This window comes from Perissodus microlepis, chromosome 22, assembly GCF_051167445.1.
Source record: "Perissodus microlepis isolate ML-2025 ecotype Zambia chromosome 22, ASM5116744v1, whole genome shotgun sequence".
NCBI classification, from domain to species: domain Eukaryota; kingdom Metazoa; phylum Chordata; class Actinopteri; order Cichliformes; family Cichlidae; genus Perissodus; species Perissodus microlepis.
In genome coordinates, this window is record NC_140481.1 from 22,507,613 (window position 1) to 22,520,373 (window position 12,761).

Genomic DNA, 12,761 nt, shown 5'->3' on the forward strand with positions numbered 1-12,761 from the left:
CTCTCTTGACATGTCTAGATGACATTAAAGCTTGGTTGGCTCTAAACTTTTTAAATTTTAATGAAAAGAAAACAGAAGTGTTGGTGTTTGGACCCAGTGGTCCCTGTGAGTCCTCCTCTGTTGTTTTAGGATCCCTGGAAGTCTATTTTAAATCTGTTGTTACTGACCTTGGTTTTAAGTTGGACAGTGATTTTAAATTGGACAACCAAATCAGAGCAGTGGTGAAGTCCAGTTTTTATCATTTAAGGCGACTGGCAAGAGTAAAATCTTTTCTTTCGAGGCAGCACCTTGAAACAGTGATCCATGCTTTTATTTCTTCCCGCCTGGACTACTGTAACTCACTTTATGTGGGGGTCAGTCAGTCATTGCTCTCACGTCTGCAGCTGGTTCAAAATGCAGCTGCACGACTCCTAACAGGAACTCGAAAAAGAGAGCATATAACCCCCGTGCTAGCCTCCCTGCACTGGCTGCCTGTGTCTTTTAGAGTTAATTTTAAAATTCTTATGTTTGTTTTTAAATGCCTTCACAGTCTTGCTCCGCCTTACCTCTCTGAGCTTCTTCATCCCCACATACCCTGTCGGTCTCTCAGGTCAGCTGACCAGCTGCTCCTGGAGGTACCGAGATCCAGGAGGAAGCTCAGAGGGGACAGGGCCTTCTCTATTGTGGCTCCAAAATTATGGAATAATTTGCCCATGCACGTTAGAGAGGCCCCTTCACTGTCCAGTTTTAAATCACGTCTTAAAACCCACTTTTATTCCTTGGCTTTTAACCTCAGTGAGACTTAGTTTTCTCTTTTAATTGAAGTAGTTATTTAATTAATGATTTCACTCTTCTTTTATTTGTTTTTTATTTATATCTCATGTAATTTTATTTTATAGTTCCAATGTACAGCACTTTGTGTCAGCTGTGGTTGTTTTAAAGTGCTTTATAAATAAAGTTGATGATGATGATGATGATGAATGATAGAAAACACAGTGCAACAATAAAACTTCAAAATGTAATCAATTCATATTTGACATTCGCACGCCAATGTGAATGTTGGATTAAAAATGTGCTTGAGCACAGAAAAAACACTTGTGGTGAATGTGTGGTTTAGATAAATGCTGCTGAAGGCTCAATTAGAGTATTGAAGTAAATACCAGTCGATTTAAGTTGAGCCACTGCATGTTTAAGCATTGTGTAATTTTGTGTTCTTATACCACTGGCTATTAAAGGTGGCTCATGTGATTTAGCCCACTCTTACTGTTAACAGATATAGAGGAGTTAGTAGACTTGACATTAGCTGTTTCCTTCTACTTGCACGCACTCTTTACAGTAGGCTAAATCATTCATCACACTCTCTTCTTACAGCAGTATTGGATGTTTGTAGACTTATGCAGCTTTGCTGTTCCAATATTGACACAGAGTTCACTTGTGTTTTGGGTGGATAGTTCTATCCACTGCTGGGTCTAAGAGTTTGAACAATGAAGAGATATCACTAGTGGCCAGGATGCTTCATCTTGTCAGGTGATGGCAGGACCAGTAGACACCATTAAAGCTTTGGCAACGATCCAGTCAGCCAGTTAGTGTGACCTTTCCCACCAGTACTGAGTCATTAGTTTTTGGGACAGTTGGACAAAGTGTGCAGTGTGACTGAAAACTCACTGTTATCCAATTCTGTGGTAATCCAACCAGAAAATCCTATTTTGGGGATATTGGAAGGCAAGTTTTTGTGGGGTGTTGATAGCTGTAATCCTGTTCTTCAAATGGCCCGTCTAAGGTTGCTAAAAGAGGCGAATGCACTGTTGCCTAAGAAAACGTGCCCTTAGTCAAAGTATAATTAAATGGCAAAAAATATGATAATTTTGATAACTCAGGTTTTTGACCCTAATCAGGTAGTCACGTGTATCACAAAGGCACATATTACATAAGTATAGAAATTGTTAGCCCAGGGAGAGTTTTCAAATGGACATTAGCTGAGCCAGTGAACAGCTATTCACTCCTTGGTTTTAGTTGTGTTCCTGATTAAAATCTTTAGATTCTAGACATTTGAATGATGAGAAATTTTTATTTTCATTCCACAGTACTGCCACCCATCATTTCTTCATATTTGCTAGAAAAATGGGAAATAGGTGCAGCTATTTATTGGAACACATGCAAACTGGCTTGCAAGTTAATATTTGGGGTGTTGGCACCTCAAGATGATCTCACACTGCTTTAATAATGTTGGGTTCGGTCTGGGGAGGCCAGTCCATGACAGTGTTTTTTTTGCTGCTGTTGTTTTTTTCTATCCAAATATGCTTTTACTACATTAGTTGTGTGTTTGGAGCTATTGTCATGCTGAAAAATGAGGCCATTGCCAGTGAAATATTTTCCATATAATTATCTGGGTTTTGTTGGTATTTTTTTCTGTCTTCATAAGTCTATAAATTTTGGCAAGATTCCAACACCACTGGCTAAAATGCAGTAATAAACCACCACGGAGCCTCCACTGTGCTTTACTGATGGCTGTTGTCCTCCCCTGAGGAGAACTGAAGCTTTTTTGCTAATATGTCTTTGAGAATTACCTTGTTGGTGGAAAAATACTATTTTTATGTCTGTCAACCTGTAAATTCAGTTTAAGAAACTGGCCTATTTTTTTTTTTCCCTTTCTTTTGCTGCTAGTTACAAAGAGCCAAAAGATAAGATTTAAAATTGGTTCTTTGCTAAGCTGTATGTTATGTGTAAGCAGTTCATCCATAGAGTTAGCTGCCTTTTTATGCTTGAATGTTAGTGGTGTAACAATCTTCTGCCTCTCCGGGATGTTCTTTTTATAATAATCATTATAATCATGTTGCTAATTAACCTTATTAGCTGTGAGATTTCCACTAGCTGTCTTTAGTTCCCCGTGTAGCTACTTTTTAAAATCATATTGGTGGCATGCACTAAAGTTTTCTATGTAATATATACATGTGTATTTTAAATACAAAGCAATGTTTGTGGAGGTGTATCTCTGTACTCTATGCCGTAGCCTGATGCAGAACTCAAAGATGTGTAGGGTAGCAATATGCAGTGCAAACCCAGTAAGTTGATTAGCACAAGGATAATATCATTGTGAAACAAAATGCAATGGGTTGTAATTGTATCAGGTTCATTATGCTGGTGTAGATGTTTTTCTCATTCTTATAGCTCTGTCAGCTCGTGTATAGATTTACAGTCTGTCCTCTAGTCTTTTCTCTGTTCTGCATTTCAGTAAAAATAACAGTCCAGTTTCACTTGAGATTGCAGAGCAGCACAGAGACATCAGCTCACAATGCAAACAGCAACACCGTACCCTGTGACAGGGACTCAGCACAGAACTCTAATTTCTGCTTTAAGAGACGTGGCCTTACAAAACGACAATAACAGGGTCACCCTGACGACGGTCAACAATGCTCGACTGCCGGATACCTCACTGTGTGAAGCTTATTTTGTTTGCGCTTGTTTGCCTTCCTGGTCCATAAACAGTTTCATCATTTACATGTTGTTCACAGAGGTTGTTAATTAGTCAAGGTGGCGATTAGAACCAACGACCATTCAGACACTCACCAGAATATGGAGCAGTGGGGAAAAGCCAATGATGCATCTGATTATGCAGTTGATGCTGAATGAGGCATTACTAGTTTATAAACAGGAATGGAGCCCACTTAGTCATGCTGCTGCTGATGGCACAGCCTCAACAGGAAACTGGTAATCAGTGAAACGGACCTTGATTAAAATAAATGACGGTGCTTGCAGGAGTCCCCCTGTGATATCAAGTGCATAAATATCCCACTTCTATTTTTATTTTTGCTTTCAGATATTATCTGCGGAGTTTATATACGAGTTGTTCTGCAGATATGAATCCAGGATTTTTTTATTTATGTTCTTTAAATGGTGTTATTAGAGGTGTGTTGCTTTCCTTGAAGCGTACTTGCTGGTTTTCAGAGGTGCTGCAGTACAATCACTAGTCATTCGTGTGCTTTGTGGGCCTGAAAACCATATTGGCAGCTATGCATTAAATTGCTAATGTGCCTGGCAGAGCTACATTATCCGCCCGGTCAAAGTGACAAGGGCAGAGGTAGAGTGCTCCCTTCAGCTGTGCATGAGATCTTTGGAAAATGGGTTGTGTGGATATGGTGTGGCAGTGCGCAAAGTTGTCTTTTTAAAGGCTTTCTTTGAATTTGCCGTGTTTCCGCCTCGCTGCTTTGACAGCTGCAGAACAATGAGGCTGGATTGGCTGGCCAGTTTCACAGCACCTACATTCACAGTCCCTCTGTGGTCAAACTCACACACCTGGCTGCTTCTGTAGTTATTTTTTTCCATTTTTCACTTTGTAACATTGAGCTTCCTTCCACGCCTCAGCATGCAATGAAATATTTGTATTGAAAGAACTGGACATTAAACATATGAAACAATTGCTAGACTTTAATTGACAGGACCTAATCTTTTATGGGGGGTTTTGTAGCAGAAAAACTATAAAGCATTAGCAGTAGCTCTTTTTTCTCCTTTCCTGTGTGACTCCTGTGTTCCAGCTGGATGGTTTGTTTGTCCCAGTCTGTTCTCTGCCCAGATTCAGACTCTCGGGTCTCAGGTTGTTGAGTAATGTGATTGCCTGAGGAGCCCCAAGGATAAACACTCATGTCAGCTTCTTTATAGCTTTTCAAGATCACTTTAAGAGGCACAATGCCTGTGAGTGTTTGCCTGTTGTTTCATGCGTGGCATAGAGAATATTGCTCTTCTAATTTATGATCATTCTGTTCGTGTTGACTTATCAATATGGTTAGTAACTGTTGTCATTAGGGATGGGTATCGAAACCCGGTTCTTGTTGAGAACCGGTTCCCACTGTTTCAATTCCTTGGAATTGTTTGCCATTTTTGCAAACGATTCCCTTATCGATTCCAGTCGCCCCGAATGACGTCACCACGTTGCGGAGCGTCATTTACCTGGCAGGAAACATGGCGGCTCAAATGCTCAAAAGTTTGGTTATACTTTACGAGAACGGATGACAACAGGGCAACTTGCAATACTTGCAAAGTAGATATTTCATTTAAGGGAGGAAACACTACGAATATGCAAAAGCATTTGATCACAAAACACGCGATAACCTTAAATGAATGTCATGTTTTTAATTCCGCTCCGGACTCGTGAATCTCAACCCAGCAGCAGCGGTAACGTTTGCACGTCCTCTCCCGTTAATGCGGCAAGTAATTAATCAACTAACAGTGCATATTATGTTAGCGCGATCTGCCTTATTACAAAACCTGCCATTACTGTGCATTTAGGTGACCATGATGAGAGAGACAGAGTCTGGTTGGCTCAGATGCTGGCAGTTGTCGCTGCAGTTTACCGGTAGCGTCTCCTTTCAGGCCAGGATAGACGAATGTCACCGAGCAGTGACTAAGTTTGTGGTCAAAGGCTTGCATCTATTTGCCACAGCAGATGCCCCCGATTTTCGGTTTAATTGTAGGCAGGGACATTACTGGATATTCTTGTGTAATTGCTACAGAATAATTTATGTTATACTTTGTTATTGCTACAGAAGAATATTTATTTTATTATTTTTACATTTACAATTTTTTTCCTGGGGACCCTGTGACACCCCATGGAAGAGCCATAGGCTGGATCTCTTAAGATCTCACTGTTGGGTTTGTAAGGCCATGTTACTCCTAAATTTCTATCTTGTTCAAAGAGAAGATATAAAACAAAGTTCTAAGCTAATCGACCTTAGTGTTCTCCTTTATAAAAAGAATCGATAAGAGAATCGATAAAGAATCGAATCGTTAAACAGAATCGAAAATGGAATCGGAATCGTGAAAATCTTATCAATACCCATCCCTAGTTGTCATAGAGAATGAAACACAAAAATAAAAATCCTGGGATCTGTTCACTTTTTTCAGTATCACCTGTATCCCACAGCATCCCATCATCATGTTGTAACTTCTCCATCAATGAAAGCATGCTGCATACAAAGACGTCTTCTCAAAACTGAGGAATGGGAATAGAAAAGATGAGAGCAAACCAAGCATCTCGTGACCGTGCAGCAGTTTTAAACTTATTGCATTGATCGTGAGCGTCTCACGCTCCACGACTTTGCAGCTTTTTAATGACATTGCTTGTCATCTCTTAATCTGTCTCACCTGAATACATGGAAACGCAGTTTATGTGATTAACTTTGGAAGCACGCTTATTGATTTAATGACATCCCTAGCCGGCCTGTTCGATTGTGACTGAAAACATGCTGACGATAAATTTGGTCAGTAATTAAACTATTGATTGTTTATCAACAAATATGCATTTATTAAATACATAGGGTTTTTTTGTTTTGTTTTGTTTTGTTTTTTGGTTGTTTTTTTGTTTTTAAGCAGAGGATTTTCTTGACCTTTATAAATTCAAATGAAAGGGGTGGACACTATGAGGGACACAGGGTCGCCTGGTAGAGAGTTGGACCCAGACTAGGAGATGTTTTTTGACCATGAAGACACCTTCCAAAGACAACTGTCGGTCCCTGCCAGCCTGCAACCTCCAACGTGGAATGTCCACAGAGGCATATTGGAGTGAAGAGAGGCACGGCTGGCAGCAGATGGGGAGCTTGATGGAGAGCTGAAGCCAATAACCACCTGACACCTCAGTCGCTCTGTAGGATGTGGACTGGGTGACAGAGCCTTAGTGGAGACAAAGACTGCTGCAGGAAACCATTATCCTTCTACAGGTTTACCTACGGAAACCTTGTTACGACTCCTATTTTCGTCTGGATTGATCTTGTTGTGCAGAGGCGCTCTTTCAGTCATTTCAGTTACAGAGGAACAAAATGGCGAGTGAGCCTGTGCTTCTAGGGAGGAAAGAGGTGCGCTCCATTCATAACACGAGACAAAATGAGAACTTTCTAGCTAAAATTACAGCTGTCTTTGAAAAGACCAGTGTTTAAGGGTTTGTGCCTGTTCTCACTTGAAGAGTGGGGTATGCTGAAGGAAGAAAGTGTAGTTGATTGGGTTCGCAGCTGTTGTCGAGCCCGAGACACCTGTGCTTTTTTTGTGTGTGCGCTTGTTGTGTTTCACTGTTTCTGTTGACACTACTTTAAGGTCAGATGAATTTGATTATAATTGCCTCTTCCAGCAGCTTGCATGTTTCTCTCTTTTTACAGTTGAAGTATACACTATTGTGTTTGCAAATTTATATCAGATACCAGTTCAGTATTTAAGTCTTTTTAAGTGACTTTTAATCCCTGTTTTCTCATTAACGAGTGCCAGTAATAAGGAAGTGATTGCACTGTTGAGTCGGTATTATGGCCTATTATTGTTATTTGTAGCAGATTTAGATGCAGATAAACGTCTCACTGTTTTGCATTGTTAAAATGCCAAGCTTGCCCTCTACTTATACTCTTTTGATTTGTGTTTAAAAAAGGAAAAAAGGAAAAAACGCATGCAGCAGGAGCCTCTTTATAGCCTCTAAACTTTGGCATGTATATGCTGCTTTAAGATGCACATAAATGCAAATTTACAGCATCAGCACGTTGAAACCCCTGAGCCTGCTATTGGTGCAGCAACGGCCACATGTGCATATTTGGCTGAAAATAAACACAGAAAATATGGTTTTAAAGCAAAACTGTCGCAACCAAGGCTTTGTATTGTTTAGTCTCATTTCAGTCTTGTTACTATAGCCTTACTTTGTGTTTGTTGGCTTGTCATATTGTTAGACTTGATGCAATATGAATCAAAGAATTGCTCCAGAGCTTATTAGTCACACAGATGAGGCTGCTGTGTCCTCTGTGATATACATTTGTCTAATAATAATCCTTTAGTGAGCTGCTGAGGTTTGCTATAGGATCTCTATAGATGAATTATGTTACATGAGCCTTTGAACATACTCGGCCTACATTAATGAGCTCTGTGGCAAAAGAAGCTGCCTCTGAAAATTTACTGAACACTTGCTTCGTTCTCTTTGGCGGCTTTCTTCTCAGCACTGTCAGCTCTTTGGTTCTGCTGCTTGACGCCGTTCCAACCCCCTCGGCTTACCACGGCTACAGTGTGAATCGAAGCCTGTTTGGAGTGATATTCCTTATATTTATTCTTAGTTTTCCCCCCTTTGGTCATTATTTCTCTGTTCTAATACCAGACCTATTTTACGTCTTCGTCACCTCAGCCTAGTGGTTGAAATTGGAATTATCTGTACAATAAGCAGGCTTTTGTTCTGAAAATGTCACCGTATGTATGAAAGCCCTTCATCGCAACCTTTTTTCTTTTTTAAATCAGCGACTGACCTGAGAGCTGTTGGCGATGGCACAAAGGCTCACGTTGTGAATGGAAGCTTCATCTTCCATGTTTCAAAAAAGAAAAACTCTCAGCAGCTTATCCATTCGTACCGCCTTCAGAAAATCTGTAAATAATCTATTCGTTCCTAGAGATGAGTCTTTGTTGTTCCCCTTCTCAAAATTGGCCTACAAATGAAAATAGATCTTTATTCTATCTGTGTGGTTGTTTCTTTGCCTTACACGAAGTAATCCCTATTATTTTTCTGCATCTCTACAGGTTCAACTACAGATCAACACACCATCTCACCACCAATGGCTTCTATGAGTTCCTCAATTGGTTCGATGAAAGGGCGTGGTACCCTTTGGGGAGGATCGTGGGTGGCACAGTAAGTTTTTCCTCAAAATGCAGCTCCATTTGTTACATATTTTTTCATCAATTTTCCATTTCCAGTTTAGAGAACTAGAGATTTAAATCTAGTTAATAAGGTGCCCGTAAGAGCCACAAGTATCTCTACTGATCCGATTTCTAAATGGCTTATTCAGCTTTGGAACTACATAGCGGATGGAGCCTATCCCATCTTGCATACACATCTTGGGTACACACTGGATCTGTCAACAGCCCCCCCACACAGTCTCACATCCTCACCTACAGTCAATTTTGAATCATAATTTAACCTAAAAAGCATGTCTGTGGGCTGTGGGGAAACTCCACACATTAAGGCCCCAGTGCTGAACCTACTCCATCAGTGTGATTCAGGAGTACCACAGGCTAGGGCTGCGTGATATGGCCTAAAATTCATATCGCAATATAATTTGAAGCATGTGCGGTAACGATATATATCACGATATATTCTTTTCTTCTGTATAACGTATTTTCCACACTATAAAGCACACTTAAAATCCTTTAATTTTCTCAAAAATCGAGAGTGTGCCTTATGTATGAATTCCGATTTGGGCGTGCAGAAATCTGTTAAAAAATGTTTTAGTACAACTTTGGTAAGCCACACTGCTTGATGGATTGTCAGAGCATTACGACTGCCGTAGTGAGGAGCTTCGTGGAGTAATCTGGGTCCAAAACTCCGTCCTCTTCGGGTCCCAAAGTCAAACGAACACTAAGAGTTAAAAACGGTCTAAATTCTTTCATCTTTAATTAAATCATCAGTATTGCTGCTTTATCGGGTGTAACAATTAAGTTTACCATACAGGCATCCATGAAAACAGAAGTTATAAAATTTAACGGAGTTACAAGTTAACAGGAAGTTAGCTCGCTAGTTTACACCTAAACATTTCATACCATGTTCTGACTGAGAGATTTTTGAAACTAATTAAAACGTACAGCTCTGCTACCACTTCTGACACAAATGAAGACAGAAAACTAAACAGCTGTGGCGTTTGCAGGGTTACTGAAGTTGGACTACCTGGTATATAATGTTGTGCTACGTGATCGCTAGCAAAACAGCTACATTAGCATAACATTAGCACAGTGAAGCTGGAGGATGAACACCAACCTTTTTCCACTCGATAAAAGTTAACGTGAGGGATTCTGGTGGTCAGGGACAAATGCAATCGCATAGCAGGATGCTATACACGGGCCAAACTTCAGTCAGGAGAACAACTGAGATTATTCATCCACAATACGAGGTTAGTTATTAATATACTGTAACAGAGAACCTGAGCAACACTGACTTGGATAATGACCTCTGTGTATCTGTATGGGGAACAGTCAGTGTTTACACACTCTTTAGAAAAACCATGGTGCCCTCATCCTACATCAGAATCATAATACTCTCGATACTTTACCTTTTTGGGCCATTCCGATAACCACAGATTGGTTGTGTGGGAAAATCTCAATAGATCAGCCCTTTCTGAAGCACTCGAACCAACCTGGCTGACACCTACGACCGTTTCCAATCCAGCATTACTTACATCGCCTTTCTTCCCTCATGCTGATGCTCGATTTGAACTTCAGCAGGCCGTATTGGTCATGTCTACATGCATAAATGCACTGAGTTGCTATCACGTGACTGGTTGATTACATATGTGTCTATCAAGTAGTTGTACAGCTCTACTCCAGTGAGAGTGTGTATCAGAAAAGACTAAAAAGCGATCATTATTTCCAACCACGACTTTTCCAAGCTGAAGGTCAATGTTCTGCATATTGCTTTAGGTGTTTGATGTAAAACACAGAGGCAAGCGTTTACATTTCCGAAGGCCGAACATTTGCTGCGCTTGAAATTGACCCCAAGGATAACCTTTCTAAATAGTTGCCTTTTCCCCCTCAATTTTCTGTTGTTTTACTAAATCAGCTCAGACAAGTGTTTCATCCTCTTTGTGTTTCCACCAAAGTGTTGCCTTGTCTCCGCATCTCTTTTATTTTAATGGCTGATTTAAATTCAGCAGGTAGTTTCCAGTTTGGTCACTTGAGCATTGCAGCACTACATTTTGCTGAATGTGTCTTGCAGTTTGTTTAATCAGACAGTGACCTCAAGTGTGAACGAGCTCGCTCTGCATCAGACTAAAAGGGGTTGAGATAAGTGTCAGCAACTAACGCTGAGGCCATGGCACTATATTAGATTGCTCCCTTTCAACTTGGGAGCAACTTTCTGGCCCATGTGTGACACAGTGAAGTTGTATTCATGAATGAGAGTAAGATGAGCCTGATACTGAGAGTCAAATCGGTCCTGAAAGAACAGATTTACACTACTTTAACGAGTCTTCTAATCTTAAGGATAAGGTTGAAGACAGCTTTTAGTGTTTAGAGTCTGCCTTGCAAAAAATCTCAGGGCAACAGGACATAAGCTAGAGGAATTCTGCATCGTACATAGCCTGGAAATAGTACGCTTAATGCCGCAATGTCCTGATTTTTAAAAAGACTGAGATATATTTGCATTGCATGACCCTGACCTGGTTTGGTGGCAGAACACACAAAGGCTCACACATAGGTCGACCAGCACATCGAGATGCCCATTTGATCCTGTCGGCACATAGGGTTCAATACAGGGATAAAAACAAACACAAGCTTACTACATACAAGAACAAAGAAGACCTGCCTACATGCAGTGTGGAGAAGTATTTCAAGGGTACTAAAGTCAGGCTTGGCAGATCAAGGATGCCATAGAGCCCCATAAGCCTCCACCAAAGAGCATGGATTTAAGTCACAATCCAGGAACAACAGTTAACCGTTAACTTGACAGATTCCCCTCGGCTGCCGTGCCCTCCCCACTGACCAGCAACATGATTACGATAAAATATTGAACTTTTTCGGTGAAAAACGGGACATGATGATTCCACAAAATGTGTCTCCCATTTCCCCGATTCCCTCATCTCTGCACCTCATCTCCCAGCCTCATCTTCTCACCCCTGTATCCTGTGAACAGTGATGTCTATGTGAGTTAAATACCTTTGGCCTTTCTATCCCCCTTTCCTCCTTAACGTCCCCACCTGCTGTCTGTTCTCTCAACCAAGCTTCATGGACATACTAGGGTTATACTCTGAGCTATAATTGCTCTAGCTAATGGTGCATCAGGACTACAGAATCTAGGTACTCAGTGCCAGATAAATGTGGAAATGAATTCTTACCTCGATTACTAGTTCAGGTAAAACGCTGAGCTAGAGCCTGACCCTTGGAGCCTGTAGTGCGACTCCTGTCTCTTTCCCTCTGATTAGGGAGTTCCTGCACATAGTCGATACAACGAGGCATGTTAATGCTGTGCATTTATTCACATTTCTGTTATTGTAGTACCAAACAACGTCCAGGGCTGGAGCTGGAAGACATTCTACATACTGATATTTGAATATAGTTTTCACTCCTGCACAAGCAATCCAAGGAATTATACATCCCAAACCTATCCATCAGGATTCATCTGTCATAAGTAATTACCATCAGATTCTGGTAATTGCACATGACAAGCCTAGCCTGTAATAATGGATGCTCTGCTTCTGTTTCAGTACATGGACGCTTGGGCTAAGCCGTGTACCCAGAGGGTGGAAGCTGAAACTCATGAAAATTAATTTAAGACTGTACGCCTTCCAGTTCAGATTACTCGTCTAATCATGACATTAACAAGATTCCCGGACTGTACATTGCATTATCTTCAGCATAAATATCAATGCACACAGAGCTGAGGTTCTTCTTCTGCACATTTGGAATATATTGATGGCGTATGAGTCAAAACAGGAAATGATCGTAGAGTAATTCACACGCTGCAGTCTTCTTTCTGCTCAATGTAGTTTCACTGAAGATTCATTTCATTTTCCAGTTGGACATTACTTTAAATATTTTAATGTTCTCAGCAGACTAAAGCAATTTGCAAAGGGAGAACATACATGGGCTTGAGCAGTATCACAGCTGGAGATTAGAAGTTGGCAGACAGACGGTGCATTTTATGAGTGCTTCATAACTTCATTTCTGGTATACTTTCCTTCTATTTGCCATTTGTTTTATTAATATTAGGCTTGTTCCAAATGTCGATGTTCCCCCATTAAACAAACAAACAAAACCCTAACATTTAAAATCATAAGAATAGGATTAAG

At 40.6% G+C, this 12,761-nt stretch overlaps 1 protein-coding gene across 1 annotated transcript in view; it reads left to right on the forward strand.

Annotated features, from left to right (window-relative positions):
• The window catches only part of LOC146363088 (dolichyl-diphosphooligosaccharide--protein glycosyltransferase subunit STT3B), a 105,463-nt gene that overhangs the window by 33,156 nt on the left and 59,546 nt on the right, over positions 1–12,761 (forward strand). The window contains exon 2 of the mRNA XM_084918807.1: positions 8,506–8,614. Within this exon, the coding sequence (XP_084774933.1) occupies positions 8,506–8,614 (109 nt within the window). The remainder of the gene's footprint in view (positions 1–8,505; positions 8,615–12,761) is intronic.